This window comes from Salvelinus fontinalis, chromosome 8 (assembly GCF_029448725.1).
Source record: "Salvelinus fontinalis isolate EN_2023a chromosome 8, ASM2944872v1, whole genome shotgun sequence".
Taxonomy (NCBI): domain Eukaryota; kingdom Metazoa; phylum Chordata; class Actinopteri; order Salmoniformes; family Salmonidae; genus Salvelinus; species Salvelinus fontinalis.
The window spans coordinates 17,472,154-17,493,225 of NC_074672.1; the positions used below are offsets into that span (position 1 = coordinate 17,472,154).

The window sequence follows — 21,072 nt, forward strand, 5'->3', positions numbered from 1 at the left end:
ATTGTATAAGCACGATTTGTGCTGCTAAATATGCACATTTTCGAACAAACTCTATATGCATTGTGTAATATGATGTTACAGGACTGTCATCTGAAGAATTCTGAGAAGGTTAGTGAAAATTAATATATTTTGGTGGTGAATACGTTATCGCTATGTTTGGCTGGAATCAATGCTGTTGTTTGGTTTGCTACTGTGCTAAGCTAATATAACGCTATATTGTGTTTTCGCTGTAAAACACTTAGAAAATCTGAAATATTGTCTGGATTCACAAGATCTGTGTCTTTCAATTGCTGTACGCTGTGTATTTAAAAAAAAATGTTTTATGATGAGTAATTAGGTAATACACGTTGCTCTCTGTAGTTATTCTAGTCGAGTTGTGATGGTGGCTGCAATGGTAAACTATGATTTATACCTGAAATATGCACATTTTTCTAACAAAACATATGCTATACAATAAATATGTTATCAGACTGTCATCTGATGAATTTGTTTCTTGGTTAGTGGCTATTTATATCTTTATTTGGTCGAATTTGTGATAGCTACTGATGGAGTCAAAAACTGGTGGAGTAAAAAAAAATGGTGTCTTTTGCTAACGTGGTTAGCTAATAGATTTACATATTGTGTCTTCCCTGTAAAACATTTTAAAAATCAGAAATGATGGCTTGATTACCAAGATGTGTATCTTTCATCTGGTGTCTTGGACTTGTGATTTAATGATATTTAGATGCTACTATTTACTTGTGACGCTATGCTAGTCAGCTTTTTTACTGGTGGGTGTGCTCCCGGACCCGGGTTTCTGAGGAAGTAGAGGTTCAAATATTTAGCTACAAAATCTTCCATAAAATCACAACTTCATCATCCACTCTGAACTAAGTCAAATTGTCAGACCTTTTAGATATGTACATCTTAAAGCCACCCAGTCCCATCAGTTTGGCCACTCAATTGTCAAATAGATTAAATGGGTAGTGTAATGTGCCAAACAGTGTGTACAGTACAGTGATAAATAATCCTATTGGCATGAATGCGTGTGTGCTCTTGGTGTGATTAGCTGTGATTGAAACTGAGTAGCTACAGTATAGCTTCTCTCTCTTACTGTGTCATGATGGTACTCTGAGTCCAGATTAGACAGATCCATCAAGAAACAGATGGACACAGTCCCAGAACGCTCGCTCTGTGGCCACCAATTAGTGCCAGAGTAATCGCCATGCCACCCGGCCGCCTGCCTGCCCTCCCCAATGAGTTGGTTTTGAGTACTCTGTATGTCAGTGACACTAACTGGGACCTGCGGGGTCACAAGTAACTTAATTCCTCCTCTGATGGATACAGACATCTGCCTCTGAGGCCTCAGCCCTGTCTGGGAGAGAGAGTGCTGAAGATGGATCACTGCCCTGACAGTGTGGTTAAACAGCGGAGCTCTTTGGTCACTTGCCTGTTTGTCCTCCATGGGGGTAATGGGGTCAGGTATTACTGTGAATGGGTTATTAAAGGAGAGGTTATTTGTCCTGGGCTCTGGAGTCTTTAAGATGTTAAGCAGTGACCCCCATACATCTCAATCATGTATTAATTCTGCCCTCTTAACTGTGGTTCTGACACCTCCGACTTAAAACAATTAAACACCTCTCATTCTTCCGATACCAGACTGTAACGTTAAACAAAACAAAAAAAATCCATGTCACCAACCAAGTAAACTCTCAATTTGGCCCAATGTCTTTCCTACATTCAATAACTTCACCATAACGAAACGGACTATAACAGGCTGTTAATCTGTGACTCAAAGTTGTTAAAGTTACAGTATATCTTTAAATATATATATATATATTTCATCTTTATTTAACCAGGTAGGCTAGTAGAGAACAAGATCTCATTTGCAACAGCGACCTGGCCAAGATAAAGCATAGCAATTAGACACATACAGCAACAGAGTTACACATGGAATAAACAAAACAGAGTCAATAATACAGTAGAAAAAAGAAAACAAAAAGTCTATATACAGTGGGTGCAAATGAGGTAAGATACGAGAGTTAAGGCAATAAATAGGCCATGGTGGCGAAGTAATTACAATATAGCAATTAAACACTGGAATGGTAGATGTGCAGAAGATGAATGTGCAAGTAGAGCTACTGGAGTGCAAAGTAGCAAGTTAAATAAATAAATACAGTATGGGGATGAGGTAGATAGATGGGCTGTTTACAGATGGGCTATGTACAGGTGCAGTGATCTTTGAGCTGCTCTGACAGCTGGTGCTTAAAGCTAGTGAGGGAGATATGAGTCTCCAGCTTCAGTGATTTTTGCAATTCGTTCCAGTGATTGGCAGCAGAGAACTGGAAGGAAATGCGACCAAAGGAGGAATTGGCTTTGGGGGTGACCAGTGAGATATACCTGCTTTAGCACATGCTACGAGTGGGTGCTGCTATGATGACCAGTGAGCTGAGATAAGGCGGGGCTTTACCTAGCAAAGACTTGTAGATAACCTGTAGCCAGTGGGTTTGGCGACGAGTATGAAGTGAGGGCCAACCAACGAGAGCGTACAGGTCGCAGTGGTGGGTAGTATATGGGGCTTTGGTGATAAAACTGATGGCACTGTGATACACTCTACTCAACAAAACACATTGGATGCAGTCTTGGAGGCTATTTTCTAAATGACATCGCCGAGGTCGAGGATTGGTAGGATGGTCAGTTTTATGAGGGTATGTTTGGCAGCATGAGTGAAGGATGCTTTGTTGCGATATAGGAAGCCGATTCTAGATTTAATTTTGGATTGGAGATGCTTAATGTGAGTCTGGAAGGAGAGTTTACAGTCTAACCAGACACCTAGGTATTTGTAGTTGTCCATGTATTCTAAGTCAAAGCCGTCCTGAGTAGTGATGCTGGACAGGCGAGCAGGTGAGGGCAGTGATCGATTGAATAGCATGCATTTAGTTTTACTTGCATTTAAGAGCAATTGGAGGCCACGGAAGGAGAGTTGTATGGCATTGAAGCTCGTCTGGAAGTTAGTTAACACAGTGTCCAAAGAGGGGCCAGAAGTCTACAGAATGGTGTCGTCTGCGTAGAGGTGGATCAGAGAATCACCAGCAGCAAGAACGACATCATTGATGTATACAGAGAAGAGAGTTGGCCCGAGAATTGAACCCTGTGGCACCCCCATAGAGACTGCCAGAGGTCCGGACAACAGGCCCTCCGATTTGACACACTGAACTCTATCTGAGAAGTAGTTGGTAAACCAGGCGAGGCAATCATTTGAGAAACCAAGGCTGTCGAGTCTGCCAATAAGAATGTTGTGATTGACAGAGTCGAAAGCCTTGGCCAGGTCCATGAATACGGCTGCACAGTAATGTCTCTTATCGATGGCGGTTAAGATATAGTTTAGGACCATGAGCGTGGCTGAGGTACACCCATGACCAGCTCTGAATCCAGATTGCATAGCGGAGAAGGTACGGTGGGATTCGAAATGGTCAGTAATCTGTTTGTTAACTTGGCTTTCGAAGACCTTAGAAAGACAGGGTAGGATAGATATAGGTCTGCAGCAGTTTGGGTCTAGAGTGTCAACCCCTTTGAAGAGGGGGATGACCACAGCAGCTTTCCAATCTTTGGGAATCTCAAACGATACGAAAGAGGTTGAACAGGCTAGTAATAGGGGTCGCAACAATTTCGGCAGATAATTTTAGAAAGAGAGGGTCCAGATTGTCTAGCCCTGCTGATTTGTAGGGTTCCAGATTTTGCAGCTCTTTCAGAACATCAGCTATCTGGATTTGGGAGAAGGAGAAATGGTGGGGACTTGGGCGGGTTGCCGTGGAGGGTGCCGGGCAGTTGACCGGGGTAGGGGTAGCCAGGTGAAAGCATGGCCAGCTGTAGAGAAATGCTTATTGAAATTCTCAATTATAGTGGATTTATCGGTGGTAACAGTGTTTCCTCGCCTCAGAGCAGTGGGCAGCTGGGAGGAGGTGCTCTTATTCTCCATGGATTTTACAGTGTTCCAGAACTTTGAGTTTGTACTATAGGATGCAAATTTCTGTTTAAAAAAAGCTAGCCTTAGCCTTCCTAACTGCCTGTGTATATTTCTTCCTTACTTCCCTGAAAAGTTGCATATCACGAGGGCTATTCAATGCTAATGCAGAACGCCACAGGATGTTTTTGTGCTGGTCAAGGCCAGACAGGTCTGGAGTGAACCAAGGACTATATCTATTCCTAGTTCTACATTTTTTTTTTTGAATGGGGCATGCTTATTTAAGATGGTGAGGAAGGCACTTTTAAAGAATAACCAGGCATCCTCTACTGATGGGACGAGGTCAATGTCATTCCAGGATACCCCGGCCAGGTCGATTAGAAAGGCCTGCTCGCAGAAGTGTTTTAGGGAGCGTTTGACAGTGATGAGGGGTGGTCGTTTGATCGCAGACCCATTACGGATGCAGGCAATGAGGCAGTGATCGCTGAGATCTTGATTGAAAACGGCAGAGGTGTATTTGGAGGGCGAGTTAGTTAGAAGGATATCTATGAGGGTGCCTGTGTTTACGGATTTGGGGTTGTACCTGATAGGTTCATAATTTGTGTGAGATTGAGGGCATCAAGCTTAGATTGTAGGATGGACGGGGTGTTAAGCATGTCCCAGTTTAGGTCACCTAGTAGCACGAGCTCAGAAGATAGATCAATTCACATATGGTATTGAGGGCACAGCTGGGGGCAGAGGGAGGACTATAGCAAGCGGCAAAAGTGAGAGACTTGTTTCTGAAAAGGTGAATTTTTAGAAGTAGAAGCTCGAATTGTTTGGGTACAGACCCAGCTAACACATGAATGGTATGATGACAGTGGCATATCAAGTTCATCTGTGTTTTTAGCATGACAGTATAAAAAGTACAGTAGAGTCACCATGTGCTTTAGATTAAGGTTGGTTTGTCTTCAAAGCATGTTGACTTGACCTTCCTTCTATCTGACGCATTATTCGTTCAATCTGACAGCTGGGGCTTCTCTCTGTCAAATCTACCATGAAATGTGAGTGCAGCCCCATTCACTTAAAACAACTAAGGGAGCACTTAAGAAAATAGTAAGAATTGCAATCTGTGTTAACCTCAAGCCTTGCGCGATTTTGCACTCATCACTGCATTCTCTATCAGAAAGTGGGCTGGCCCTCAGTGTTGTGGTGGTCGAAACATTGCATTCTGTTTGTTCATAATGCTCTTATGCAAAAATTACCCCATTACCTAACACCGTTCCTAACCTATATGAAGTATGAGATACTATTCCCGCTCACAGGGTTGGCTAACTCTTGAAATTCCTTCTGTCACTACCGATTTAGGTAAAACAGCTTTTAGTTTCTTCGCACCACACTTATGGAACAATCTTCAGAATACCCTACAGTTGGATGATTTGGTGCCTTTCGGCAGTTCAGATTGATGGTGGAGGATCTCTTCACAGAGGAATGTGTTTTTTTTATTTTATAATTGTGTTTTTGTATTTTTCTGTGTTTCCTATGCTCCCGCCTTGATTGAAGTATTTGTGTTTCTAACTTTTAAAGTGTAATTGCTGCTGGTCTTGTCATGCAGGGCTCCCTTACAAAATATATAATGGTCTCAATGAGACTCCCCGCTTAAATAAAGGTTAAAAAAATAATTATGTCTTCAAAAGATTTACTGGTCCTAAATCAAAACTGCCCTTCCTCCTAAAGTGCTTATTAACTGAGCAAGGACAGTGAAAAGCCAGAGAGGGATGGGCAGAGGGAGGGAAAGTGAACGAGGGATGAAGGGTGAAGGGGGGGGGTTACGGCTCTATCACAGCGGTGGTGGCGGAGGCAGGAGCTGAAAGAAAGGGATGAGGAGAAGGAGAAGGGGAGGGGGGGGAGATTCAGGGAGGGGGGGGGGGTTAGGGCTTCATCACAGCGGTGGCGGCAGTAGCATGGGCTGAAAGGGCTAATCTTATTAGGGTGACGGACAGGATTAGGACTAACCAAGAGACCCAGCTGGCTGACACAGTGAGGAGGGGAGAGGGAGTTCATACAGGGGGACTGTACAACACAGAAGAAAGAGGAGCGGAAAACTAGTTGCTCGGAAAGACATTGGGGACACTGACTGGACTGCTATATGACCATAGATGGTTGAAAAACATTCCAACTGACAGATACTCATTTCAGGGGTACAGTTAGCTGTATAGATTATGTTTAAATGTTTTTAATGCACCGGTAGACAAAGACTCACCTCTAAGCCTGGTGGAATTCCCCTTGTGTCCACTAGAGTTTGTTCCAGTTCAACGCTCAGCTATTTCATACTCTCTGGTAGCAAGACCAAGTCAAGACGCAATTTAGTTCAGCAAAGCTTCTCTTATGATCTCTGCCATTTCCATTCCAAGATTTCAAATTTGTCATCCTGCATTTATTTAAAACATCTCTTCTTCATTTATTAATTGAGATACAGTATGTAGAATGCCTACAGTGTCATGTAAAATAGGGCTACATCCATCCATAGCATATTATGGCTCTACCGAGTGGTGCAGCGGTCTAAGCCACTGCACCTCCGTGCTATAGGAGTCCCTACAGACCCTGGTTCGATTCCACGCTGTATCACAACTGGCCGTGATTGGTTGGTCCCATAGGGCGGCACACAATTGGCCCAGCATCTTCCGGGTTAGGGTTTGGCCGGGGTAGGCCGCCATTGTAAATAGGAATTTGTTCTTAACGGACCTTCCTAGTTAAATAAAGGTTAAATCATTAAAAAAAATATATATATATATATTAACCGTTTGAAAAGTACCAAAAAAACCAAGCTAAACCACATGCATGTCTAGTGGTAATCCCTTGCCCTCAGAGGTTGTGCGTGTTGTGTGTGGATAACGTCCACACACACACACAAAGTGCAGCTGCTCTCACATTTGCTTAATATGCTTTTGTGTCTATAGCCTAGATTCTCTATGACCTTTCCATATACACTGCTGGGCGCTTTATCTGCTCTGGATGTGGTAAATGTGTTGTGTGTGGATAATGTTTGTTTGAGTCAATATCTAGGCCTGCTCTCAACATGGACACAGTTGTGTTAATCTCTCCAAGGGCCCAGTCCACTCTGATATACAAACACACAGACCCAATTGTTGTCAGAAATCACCTCTAATTATGCAAATTATACTAAGTTAGCCACGTGACTCTTCCTCAATAATGAAGTGACAACCAAATAGTGACAGGCGACACACAAGAAGGCACTGCCTGCACTAAACGGATCAGATCTATAATACATATGAGTTATGAATCCGAAATGAAAGTAAAGAAACCTATGACGTGAAATATAATCACATGAAATATCTTGAGAACAATGTCTATGATCCTGTGAGGAGGCGAGGAGGGAGTATTTAGAGTATGTGACGAGAGTATGCGAGGCCTACCTCCAGCCATGCATGTGAAAGCCTGGACACTGGTCTCCACATCTCATACATGGTTGTCCCTGGTCTGGGTTTTCCTCCTCCTGAAACCACAACATGACATTAGATACCAAGTGCGATAACACCATTCAGGTCTATCCCTACTGTTATTTGCTGCATAGTATTTGAGAGGAGTGATCTTTCTCAATAGATTATTCTCCAGGAAGCAAAGTAAATTCACTGAGATCCAGGAAAATGCATGGGAAAATCCTTTACACAACTGCAGTTTGATTGCATAATATATGATGATTGCTTGTTCGGACAAGACTTTACGATCACACAGGACTCATTCTCTCACTAATCTACATCATAAAATGTATAGTACTGCCAAGCATTGTGATTGACAGAGAAGTAGGATTGCATTGCTTCAAATACACATCAGTGTACTTTATGCGAGAGTGGTCGCTCATATTCCATGTGTGTGATGTCATCTGTGAGTATATGCGTGTAAATAATGTGTAAAATGGTCTATGTTAACAGGGTAGGGTTGTCCATGTTTATGTGTACACACATTATGTTGTGACTGTATTCCTATCACGGGTTGGAACCGGTTCAGGGTACTGGACCGACAAATAAGGACATTTGTCTAGGAACAGAATCAGAACGAAAGTGATCTACACTGTTCTGGAACAGAATAGTTATTTTAAAAAGTATGGGAACCGGTTAATAACATTATTTTACATTCAGGGCATTTTTTCCCAGTCCCACAAAAACACAACAAATCGCCTATGCAAAGTCCTCAGTCTGTCACTCAGAAACTTATTCCAGTGTCTGCCTGTCAGCTGAAAATCTTTGCAAGTGTGTGTGTGTAGGCAACCTGCCCCTCCGAAGCATACAAAGTCTAGTAGCCTACTGACGTTACAAGCGTGATTCAGAAATTAGTGAGAGATTTTTAATGAGAGAAAAATGGATTAACCTTTTCAGTGCTAGTTAAGGATACTATAGTTTTCACATTTGGATTAACTAGAAAAAAGCTAAGACGTTTTATTTTAAATCTGGTGCCGCTCTGCATACACAAGCTTGTTAGCTAGCTAGCTGGTCCAACGTTAAGCAAACTCTGAAGTTCAAAGACACTCAAAGTTCCTTTAAGGAAGCTGCTCCTCCATAGGTATAATTCTGTGGGCCTAATTTATATAATGCATGTCATACCAACAAGATGCCCAGTGCGTCAAGCCAAGCCTCATCCTCTACCCTCTCTCACCACCTGCAACATTTAAGTTGCATTTCACGCCCTACACTTGTCTGTCCAATGCTAGTAAAAAAAAAATGTTTTTAACTTGCCCGCTCCATAGTAAGCTGCTCTATCCGTACCCTTTCTTGAACTAATTTAATGACGAGCTAAATGTCGATATCAGAGGCTTAAAAAGGAACCATCAAAACCGTCATTTTTGGGGGGTTCTAAACAGTTCAGAACTTTATTTCTCTGTCTGGAACAGTAGAACGGAACAAAAAAAGAATGGTTCTGTTCAGAACTTAATGATTGGGAAATAACTTTGTTTCCAGCCCCTGATTCATATGCATGTGAAAGGTCTGTGTGTATGCTTGCACAGACGGCTTGTCCATTACCCAGCTTTGTGTGTGTGTGGAGCGGGTGGGTGAGCGGATTACGTGCAGAGTGTTCGCTGCTATGTGGCAAGGGGTTAGAGGAACGGGCTAAGCTCTTGTCAAGTCCAGAAGAAACAGCCCAGTAACTGGGTCCAACTCCCGTACTACAGCTCCTGTTGGGAGTGGGACTCTAGCCACACACAATCACAAGTCATTTGGCAAATTCAGAAGTTCTCAAAGCACATTCAACAAACCATAAACAGATGACCTACATGAAAAAGCTAAATATTGACTTGTGGATTAGTATTGGTGTGTGTGTGTGTGTGTGTCTCTATTCAGTTAAGCAGTCTTTGAAAGATAAGAGGAAGGAAACAGATGAGAGGAAGGAAACAGATGAGGAAGTGTGCCACCTTTTGCTTTCCCTCTCCATGTAGTCACTGTCTCCACTTTGCTCTAGCGCTGTCATCCTGCCTCCCTTCTCCCACTTTCTAAACCGACCCTCCTCTCAATAATGGGCTCTTTCCTTACATTCGATGTTGATATACAGTATAGGATAAAAAGTTGCTTCACACCATGAAAATGTCAGTCCTCTTCTTTTATTATGCAAAGCATAATTAACCAGCCCTTCCAAACAATAGGAAGGGAAGGATGGGATGGTTAGCAAAACAATATTTCTCAGATAAGTGAGAGAGACGGAGAGTCACTGCCACGAGACAAAAACACAGGATGTTGCCAAAAAAAAGACTCCCTTGAACAATCTTAAAAACTGTACAGACACACATGCAGGCTACTTATCCGTCTCTCACAGACATACACATGCAGGCTACTTATCCGTCTCTCACAGACATACACATGCCAATAAAGCAAATCCATTTGGGAAAGCACCTGTGCAACTTTATCTTGATCTGTTGTTTAACATCTCAGTACATAGGGTGAATGAAACGTTAATATTCATGTCAAGCCAGTTATACCATTTGAGATAAGCCTTGTGTACTGAAGGTTATTATGATGGGGCTGCAGTCAGTGTCAACAGAGATGCAGTAGACCAATATTTTGGATGTCGTTGAACAGAGAAAACACCTCTGCATTTTGCTCTAGTCATCACTGTATAAATGTGCCTGTTCGTTAACGGAGTCCAGATGTTATGTTTGCAGGTCGTTGAGAAAGAGTTTAACGGCTCAACCCGATGCACTTCAACATCAATCTACCAATGGCGCCATCACACACCCCTTAGCTCAAAACGCCCAATCTCTGAACAGCATCAACAGGTTAGGAAAGAACACGCTATGGAAAATAACATTGAATGGTTCCACATAGTTGTATTGCAACTGTTGTGGGATTGAATAGCTACACAGAGACACGTACGTGCACGCTCAGACATGTATGTATTGTAAGATATCTACATTAAATCAGTAGGATGTATAAACAATCCAACTCTAGTCACACAAACCAAACGGTCCGGAGTACTGAGGAAGTAAGTCTTCTTCAAACGTTCCCCTCCAAGTTGACATCCATTAAGAATACAAACACACATATATACACTGCTCAAAAAAATAAAGGGAACACTTAAAAAACACAATGTAACTCCAAGTCAATCACACTTCTGTGAAATCAAACTGTCCACTTAGGAAGCAACACTGATTGACAATAAATTTCACATGCTGTTGTGCAAATGGAATAGACAAAAGGTGGAAATTATAGGCAATTAGCAAGACACCCCCCAAAACAGGAGTGATTCTGCAGGTGGTGACCACAGACCACTTCTCAGTTCCTATGCTTTCTGGTTGATGTTTTGGTCACTTTTGAATGCTGGCGGTGCTCTCACTCTAGTGGTAGCATGAGACGGAGTCTACAACCCACACAAGTGGCTCAGGTAGTGCAGTTCATCCAGGATGGCACATCAATGCGAACTGTGGCAAAAAAGTTTGCTGTGTCTGTCAGCGTAGTGTCCAGAGCATGCAGGCGCTACCAGGAGACAGGCCAGTACATCAGGAGACGTGGAGGAGGCCGTAGGAGGGCAACAACCCAGCAGCAGGACCGCTACCTCCGCCTTTGTGCAAGGAGGTGCACTGCCAGCGCCCTGCAAAATGACCTCCAGCAGGCCACAAATGTGCATGTGTCTGCTCAAACGATCAGAAACAGACTCCATGAGGGTGGTATGAGGGCCCGACGTCCACAGGTGGGGGTTGTGCTTACAGCACAACACCGTGCAGGACGTTTGGCATTTGCCAGAGAACACCAAGATTGGCAAATTCGCCACTGGCGCCCTGTGCTCTTCACAGATGAAAGCAGGTTCACACTGAGCACATGAGCACATGTGACAGACGTGACAGAGTCTGGAGACGCCGTGGAGAACGTTCTGCTGCCTGCAACATCCTCCAGCATGACCGGTTTGGCGATGGGTCAGTCATGGTGTGGGGTGGCATTTCTTTGTGGGGCCGCACAGCCCTCCATGTGCTCGCCAGAGGTAGCCTGACTGCCATTAGGTACCGAGATGAGATCCTCAGACCCCTTGTGAGACCATATGCTGACACATGCACATTTGTGGCCTGCTGGAGGTCATTTTGCAGGGCGCTGGCAGTGCACCTCCTTGCACAAAGGCGGAGGTAGCGGTCCTGCTGCTGGGTTGTTGCCCTCCTACGGCCTCCTCCACGTCTCCTGATGTACTGGCCTGTCTCCTGGTAGCGCCTGCATGCTCTGGACACTACGCTGACAGACACAGCAAACTTTTTTGCCACAGTTCGCATTGATGTGCCATCCTGGATGAACTGCACTACCTGAGCCACTTGTGTGGGTTGTAGACTCCGTCTCATGCTACCACTAGAGTGAGAGCACCGCCAGCATTCAAAAGTGACCAAAACATCAGCCAGGAAGCATAGGAACTGAGAAGTGGTCTGTGGTCACCACCTGCAGAATCACTCCTGTTTTGGGGGGTGTCTTGCTAATTGCCTATAATTTCCACCTTTTGTCTATTCCATTTGCACAACAGCATGTGAAATTTATTGTCAATCAGTGTTGCTTCCTAAGTGGACAGTTTGATTTCACAGAAGTGTGATTGACTTGGAGTTACATTGTGTTGTTTAAGTGTTCCCTTTATTTTTTTGAGCAGTGTATATATATATATATTTTTTTGTACGTCATACCATGTCCTGAACACACATGCTTACGCAATCTTTCACAGTCAGAGAGCAGACTCTTTTGTCTCTGGGGAATGTGATCCATGGTAACACGTGTGCTAAAAACAAACATTTTGTGAAGCCACATTGCCCTCTGTCATGCCTACTGATCCCTGACTTGTGTAACTCTCCAACAGAGCACGGAACTCCCTGGGAAAGCCCAGCAAAGTGTGCAATAAATACAGAGAGAAAGATGGGAGGAGTAGCACAATTGTGTTGTATTGACAAATGGAGGATTAGAGTCCTGGGGAGAGAAGTTAGAGGGCCTGCAAACCATGCAGCGCATTTGGGATTGTGGGTAGAGCAAATAACAGAGGAACTACAAAAAAGCTTGCGGAGGAGCATTAGTATTTGCAATAAAGATACATAAAATATTACCTAACAACTGTTAGGCCAGTAAAGTACTGTTCGGTTCAGTACACGTGTGGTTAAATCAGCATACTCAGCAGTGAAATCAAATCAAATGTTATTTGTCACATACACATGGTTAGCAGATGTTAATGCGAGTGTAGAGAAATGCTTGTGCTTCTAGTTCCGACAATGCAGTAATAACCAACGAGTAATCTAACCTAACAATTCCACAACTACTACCTTATACACACAAGTGTAAAGGGATAAAGAATATGTACATAAAGATATATGAGTGAGTGATGGTACAGAACGGCATAGGCAAAATGCAGTAGATGGTATCGAGTACAGTATATACAGTGGGGCAAAAAGGTATTTAGTCAGCCACCAATTGTGCAAGTTCCCCCACTTAAAAAGATGAGAGGCCTGTAATTTTCATTATAGTTGTTTTCCACCATAATTTGCAAATAAATTCATTAAAAATCCTACAATGTGATTTTCTGGATTTTTTTTCTCATTGTGTCTGTCATAGTTGAAGTGTACCTATGATGAAAATTACAGGCCTCTCTCATCTTTCTAAGTGGGGGAACTTGCACAATTGGTGGCTGACTAAATACTTTTTTGCCCCACTGTGCATATGAGATGAGTAATGTAGGGTATGTAAACAAAGTGGCATAGTTTAAAGTGGCTAGTGATACATGTATTACATAAAGATGGCAAGATGCAGTAGATGATAGAGTACAGTATATACATTATATTAAGTGGCATTGTTTAAAGTGGCTAGTGATACATTTTTGATCAATTTCCATTCTTAAAGTGAGCTGGAGTTGAGTCAGTATGTTGGCAGCAACCACTCGATGTTAGCTGTGGCTGTTTAACAGTCTCATGGCCTTGAGATTGAAAAACAGCTTCTGTTTCTCGGTCCCTGCTTTGATGCACCTGTACTGACCTCCACTTCTGGATGATAGCGGGGTGAACAGGCAGTGGCTCGGATGGTTGTTGTCCTTTATGATCTTTTTGGCCTTCCTGTGACATCGGGTGGTGTAGGTGTCCTGGAGGGCAGGTAGTTTGCCCCCGGTGATGCGTGCAGACCTCACTACCCTCTGGAGAGCCTTACGGTTGTGGACGGAGCAGTTGCCGTACCAGGCGGTGATACAGCCCGACAGGATGCTCTCGATTGTGCATCTGTAGAAGTTTGTGAGTGCTTTTGGCGACAAGCCGAATTTCTTCAGCCTCCTGAGGTTGAAGAGGCGCTGCTGCGCCTTCTTCACAACGCTGTCTGTGTGGGTGGACCAATTCAGTTTGTCCGTGACGTGTACGCCGAGCAACTTAAAACGTACTACCCTCTCCACCACTGTCCCGTCGATGTGGTATAGGGGGCTGCTCCCTCTGCTGTTTCCTGAAGTCCACAAACAACTCCTTTGTTTTGTTGACGTTGAGTGTGAGGTTATTTTCCTGACACCACACTCCGAGGGCCCTCACCTCCTCCCTGTAGGCAGCCTCGTCGTTGTTGGTAATCAAGCCTACCACTGTAGTGTCGTCCGCAAACTTGATGATTGAGTTGGAGGCGTGCATGGCCACATAGTCGTGGGTGAACAGGGAGTACAGGAGAGGGCTCAGAACGCACCCTTGTGGGGCCCCAGTGTTGAGGATCAGCGGGGTGGAAATGTTGTTACCTACCCTCACCACCTGGGGGTGGCCCATCAGGAAGTCCAGTACCCAGTTGCACAGGGCGGGGTTGAGACCCAGAGTCTCGAGCTTGATGACAAGTTTGGAGGGTACTATGGTGTTAAATGCTGAGCAGTAGTCGATGAACAGCATTCTCCCATAGGTATTCCTATTGTCCAGATGGGTTAGGGCAGTGTGCAGTGTGGTTGCGATTGCATCGTCTGTGGACCTATTGGGGCGGTAAGCAAATTGGAGTGGGTCTAGGGTGTCAGGTAGGGTGGAGGAGATATGGTCCTTGACTAGTCTCTCAAAGCACTTCATGATGACGGAAGTGAGTGCTACGGGGCGGTAGTCGTTTAGCTCAGTTACCTTAGCTTTCTTGGGAACAGGAACAATGGTGGCCCTCTTGAAGCATGTGGGAACAGCAGATTGGGATAAGGATTGATTGAATATGTCCGTAAACACACATATTGTAGATAATAGCACACTGCTCTCCGACTTTACAATCAATTTAAAACATTTATGGGAGTTGATCAATGCTAGAAGGCAGATGATGATCGTTATATAGGCATTACATTCATGTACTGCATATGAATGCCTTCATAACAGTGAATAAATGTGAAACACAAGGTCAAACTTCATCCCCGTCATAAAGCTGATCCATTCTGCTCACGGAGAAAAAGCTGGCATTAAAACGGTCCCATCTGTAAACTGATCCAGAAAGAAATGCATCAATACCCGCCAAGCTGGTTCTAATTAACACTGTATCGTGTTCACAGAGAGAGGGGATGTTAGCTCCATATCATTACCATGACAAATAAAGTTTGTAATGGAAAACTTCAGATCCATCATACAACTTTTGTTCCTTTAGGATGATTTTTCCTTGAATGAAGACAAGAGCAGCGAGTCGAAATTCATCATGTGCAAGAGAACATGGGAAGGAGATGATGTCAAGAAGACACTCTCAGACAGTGCAACATAAGTCAAGGTAATGTGGGTTTCATGCGTTTCCTTCACATCTCTCAGCAAGAGAAAATATACATCACGTTTCTGTCCCTGCAGTGGGTTAGCCTACTTTTCTATCTGAAGTAGGGGATGTGATGGGTGGGGACTGCAGAGGTAGGAAGTGAGTTTATAAACTATATGTGGGGAGTAAATAGAACATTTGAATTGACAATAGGTTTGTTTGTAGTATCACACAAGAAAAAAACTCTTATTCTCTCCATTAAAAGCAAATTTGAACAGTTTCTCACAGCAGGAAAATCAATTCTGCAGCAACAGGAAATGTGGATTATTATGAATGGACATTTTTGTAGGCGTTGATACATTTTTCATTAGAGGAAATCAAGTCTGATATTTTAAAGTGGAAATTACAAACTTTAGAAGCCTTTTTAAACCTAGAATACGCTACAAGGTTGCATTTCATCCTGCACAGGAAGATTATCTGCGACAACAGTGATCAAATTAAGATTGCACATCTGTATAGGAGAGCGTACACATGAACACTCGCCAACCCACATACATACACCATACTTTAGTTACTGCTTTTGACCTTGATAAATCTGCTTTATCCAACAAGCTTTTTTTTAATCACAAGGCGGGGGTGAGATATTGTGCGTTTGTTCTCAGGCTCATGCGTGTTATGGCCAGGTGGACACAGCAGTCAGCTAGATTATGAGGCTGCAGAAAGTTAGCTGTTAGACCCTTTACCTAAAAGCTGACCAGTGCCATCATAGTCATACAATGGCAATGTTAAGTAACACTTTGTTGCTCTTATACCCATGTTATAACAATTTACATAGTAACGTTGTTGCAATGCATAGAATAACAGATGCTGGAATGGAGACAGCAGGATGTGTTCAGTGTTTGAGGAGTTAAACATTAACTTAGGGGAGTGGTCAGAGGTCACAGGCCTGTGCAGCCTAACTCACTGAGACATGTTAGTTACACTACACTCTGGGCTGGACTCAATACATCAAACACACAGCCTGCAGGGAAAGCTTCACTAACCACAACACACATAGGCCTATCTTGCTTTTCTCTCTGGAATGTCAGGAACACATCCCCGTTCCCTACAATAGGCTATCGCACTGTATTAGGCTTGAGTTGTATACCATATATATCATATACCGGGGTATTTGGAAATAGCTATGGGATGGTTTTTCAATACTGTCGAAACTATTTATTTGAAGTTTGTTTAATACATTTGAATATCTGCAGTCAACTTGTGCAATACGTTAGGAGATAAAGAAGATTCCATTCTTCATTTCACCCGTCTCATTATTTTTTATTTTGAAGCTTACTTGTAGTCCCCAGACACATAGTGTTTGTTTACAAGCACAAGAGACCGGAGCTTTGTGAGTCACTGACTATTGTGTAGCACGCACCAGGCTAGTTACAGTATTTTATTTTATTTTGCAAGCTTGATATCTTATAACCATACTGAACAAAAATATAAATATAAATGCAACATGAAACAATTTCCTTGATTTTACTGAGTTATAATTCATTTAAGGAAATCAGTCAATTGAAATTAATAAATGAGGCCCTAATCTATGGATTTCACATGACTGGTAATACAGATATGCATCTGTTAGTCATAGATAGCTTAAACAAAAATGAGCCTCACAATGGGCCTAAGGATCTCCTCAATGTATTTTTGTGCATTCAAATTGCCATTGATAAAATGCAATTGTGTTTGTTGTCGGTACCATACCATTACCGCACCATGGAGCACTCTGTTCACAACATTGACATCAACAAATCGTTCACCCACACAACGCCATACACGTGGTCTGCAATTGTAAGGCCGGTTGGACGTACTGCCAAATTCTCTGAAACAACTTTGAATTGCACGCTTCCTCAAAACATCTGTGGCATTGTGTTGTGTGACAAAACTGCACATGTTAGAGTGGCCTTTCATTGTCCTCAGCACAAGGTTCACCTGTGTAATGATCATGCTGTTTAAATCAGCTTCTTGATATACCATAGGTAGATGGATTACCTTGGCAAAGAAAAAGGTGCACTAACAGGGACGTAAACAAATTTGTGCACAGAATTTGAGAAAAAATTTGCTTTCTGCATATGGATCATTTCTGGGATATTTTATTTCAGCTCATGAAACATGGGGCCAACACTTTACATGTTGCAATCATATTTTTGTTCAGTGTACTAAGTGAACTTTCTAAAATGTGCTAAATGCTTTGCAGTTGTGCATTTGGTAGGCTAATTTAGTAGCAAGTTATCTAGCTAAGTGGTTAGCTTCTTGCAAAATCAAGATTCTCTTGGTAACAGCAGAGAATCCCCTCATGGATCATTAGCCTTGCAGTCCAATATTTGTTTTGTGTGTGCAGCAAGCTGAGTAGCATTTTTGAGTTACATGTATAACTTTATGAGCTGGGATGTCTGTTATGGTTTGGCGGTATCCAGATTTTCATATCATCATACCATCCTTCTCTCATCCTCGGTCTTCATACACAAGGAGGCACTAAAAAAGACAATTGGGTGTCTATTACCAGAATGCAAAACAATTCACTAACTAACAGAGAATTTCAATAGAGGCTGCTAGCTAAGGAGCGCACAAATTGCAAAGACAGGAAATCCATCTCATAAAGTTACAGAAGTATAGGTAGTATTTTTGGTGAGCTTTGACATTTACAAGCGAATGTGAACGAGAGACATTGTGCAAATGAACAAAGTTTTGACGCATGCTTGTCTGAAGGAAGAACAGTACTGACTCTGGAGCAGTACGTGAACACGCTGTGTCTGTGGAGTCGCTAGGGCAACAGGCCTGCCTTCTGAGAAAAGGGGGGAGGAAAAGGGGGGAGGAGCAGGTCGGCCGAGAACGGAGAGGAGAAGAAAAAAAATCTATGCAAGGATATCAAAAAAGCGCTTTGACTTCTCAAACACAGCAGAAAGTAAACACTATATGATGCCCAGTCTCCTTATTAAATTTAGCCACTTACTTAGCTGACTAGCAAGGTAAACCAAATACACAGCTGGACTCACCAGCTCCCACTTTCTCCCATTGTGTTATTTACAAAAAAACATGTGACTGGCTCAACTGTTCTGGGGAACTATGGTAGGCCCTAAGCTTCATAATGTAAAATAATATGACAGGTGAAATGAAGAACGCAATCTGCTTTATCTCCTAGCGTATTGCATAAGTTGACTGCAGGTATTAACTAGCCACACATATTCAAATGTATTGAAAAACAAATAGTTTTGACTGTATTGAAAAACCATCCCGTGGATTTTGCCAAATACCCCAGTAAGCCTAATGTCTGTCCTGCAATAGTTTATGTCTGAGACTGTATCAAATGTTTTCAACAGGTAGCTTGGCGGGTAGGAGCGTTGGGTCAGTAACCGAAAGGTTGCTGGGTTGAATCACCGAGCTGACAAGGTAAAAATCTGCCGTTCTGCCCCTGAGCACGGCAGTTAACCCACTGTTCCCCATGCACCGATGATGTGGATGTCGATTAAGGCAGCCCCCCGCACCCCTCTGATTCAGAGGGGTTGTGTTAAATGCGGTAAACACATTTCAGTTGAATGCATTCAGTTGTACAACTGACTAGGTATCCTGCTTTCCATTCAATGCCCTTGTTAGCATTCGCTACGGGATTGTGCATGTACTTGTTAGCATTGCTAACCTTCGTATTACAGAGGCTCAGTGGGGTTTGAAAATAACCCCCCTTGTGTTCAGTGCCAGTATTACCGAATATCTCGGGATGGAACAAGGTCGGTATGACAATCTATATACTGCCTAAGCCTATACTGTATGTCAACTGCATACAGTCGTTTGTTTGCTTTTGCGATACACTCAATTCCCTCTACTGTACTATACAGCAGGTGTAGTATTTCATTATGTTGTCAATAGGGATTTTCATAAGAGAACTACAGGGATAAAATGTTCAGGCAATAATGCTTGTATTGCTTCCTGAAAGTTGATCCTCTCTCTGACTATGAGAGGAGAACACCAACCAAACTCACTTGGCTTACTGTGTTGTGTCTTGACTTCAAGTCACCCTTTCAAGTAATTCATGCCAAAACTGAAGAGGCATAATGTTGCAGCTATTGCATGTCTCAACTACCTGCATGTTTAGCTTGCGATAGGAGGATTGCATCAGGCTATTAAAATGATGCTGACTAAAAGCTTTATTTACATGTTTTAAGCTCCTGCAGAGGAAAGGAGACGCATGCTCTCCTGCATGTGCCTTATGGCAATATTAACTGCCTTTAAAAATACATACATATATATATATATATATATATATATATATGTCTGATATAATGTCCAAATAACACTTCCACAGAAGTACTTATAGAACAGATACTGTAGTTACAGAGTAGTCATGAATGCAGACCATAGTGTGGATCAGTTGTGTGTGATGAGTTTCACAAGCCAACCTTCCAATATAATTACAGTGAGATTCCCTTTTAAAGACATTGGAAATGCTCCAAGTCTGATAGGAGCCAGATGTCGCATATATCAACAGCTACACTAGTCCTCCTTGACTGCATGGTTCAACTAAAACATGTCCTCCCTGGCACCATCCACACGTGGAAACTCAAATGCTTTGGCATGTAAATGTTCTTAAATAAATAAAGACTACATTGTCTTTGTGAAATAAGTGTCTACATACATACATACATACATACATACATACATACATACATACATACATACATACATGTGTCACAGACCTCCCGCAAGTGTGTGGCCTGGGTTCAGTGAGGGGTGGGCTATACTCCGAAGTTGTCTAACCCTAACCTGTGCAGGTAAATGCCATTGACGAAGTGACCTTACGCCCCTCCCACGCAACCACGATTCAACTCGAGTCATAAAACAAAGAATGGAATTTCTGTAAACTAAATCAAGGGAAGCAAAGCAACTTGTCAAATTATGACATGCAAAGAGCATAGACAGGCCTATAATCAAGCCGATAACAAACAGTAAAACAAATGCATAGGCTATTTTGTTCGGACAACATTGATTAGCCTAACGTTATATATTTACTTGCAACCTACTCGATAAACTTTATGAACGCTATTCATTGTCAATAAAAGGTATTCTAAATGATGCAAGTACTTTCCAGATAACAAGATACCCTGGACTCTAAAAAAACAATGTCATAACATACTGTAGTTCTGGCGGATCTACTTACCGAGCGATTCGACCGTCGCTTTTTAGATCCGCGCGTGAACATGTCGATGGTTCAAGAAAAAGCGGCTTGGTTGTTTCCAAATAGTCAGAGAGTTTAAAAAAAAAATAGGTTGATAGATACATGAGGCATCTGAATTCACAGGACAAAGTAAAAATATGTTCCAATAAATCGTGTCCTACATACAGTACGAACTTGTACAAACCTCCTCTTCTTGAAGTTTTACGCACAGTCGATTTGCTGGAGTTGTCTGAAAATCACTGACGCATACGTAAGCACCCTACACCTAGATGACTGCACCGGTTTTCAATGTCTATTGACCGCACTCATTGAGTGGAAGCCCACTGCGCTGTACGATAGTTTTACCTACGTTACACACGTCCTCCTGTCGCTCTTGTCCCGGGCCCAGACGGTGCGCTCCTCAAAGGTTCATCATTTCCCATTTGTTACCATGTTCTTCTTCATGTGGTTTCCTGGCAGACTAGAGGCTGTGTTGCCTATTGCTGCCTTTTACAGGTCGGAGTGCGGATTGCACATATTGGTCACCGCAATTAAATGCCATCCCACTACTTTGGCCATAAATAATCCAACACCAGGCAGTCGGCCTGGGAGGATGGAACCCCTTCTCTAATTAAAATCGTTCATTACCAAGTATTTCTCTGCTGCTGCAACTACCACATATATCTTCTGTGATTTCCACTCCATCAGTGCAGTGCAGTTGATCACTCACTGGGGTGCTCCGAGTCAACTCACTCACCCTTAGGCTTTCCTCTACTCTC

The 21,072-nt window shown here is 42.8% G+C and overlaps 1 protein-coding gene across 2 annotated transcripts in view; it reads right to left on the bottom strand.

The window, feature by feature from the left end:
- Nucleotides 1-20,783, bottom strand: part of LOC129860766 (protein prickle-like) — a 45,088-nt gene extending 24,305 nt beyond the window's left edge. Inside the window, exons 1-3 of one of the 2 annotated variants that reach the window (XM_055931485.1) lie at nt 20,499-20,783; nt 20,297-20,361; nt 7,360-7,439 (exon numbers count right to left, since the gene is read on the bottom strand). In XM_055931485.1, the coding sequence (XP_055787460.1) occupies nt 7,360-7,439; nt 20,297-20,338 (122 nt within the window). In that variant the 5' untranslated portion in view covers nt 20,339-20,361; nt 20,499-20,783. Of the gene's footprint in view, nt 1-7,359; nt 7,440-20,296 lie in introns of both variants that reach the window. The other variant, XM_055931484.1, reaches the window with a different exon arrangement.
- Between the last annotated feature and the right edge of the window lie 289 nt (nt 20,784-21,072).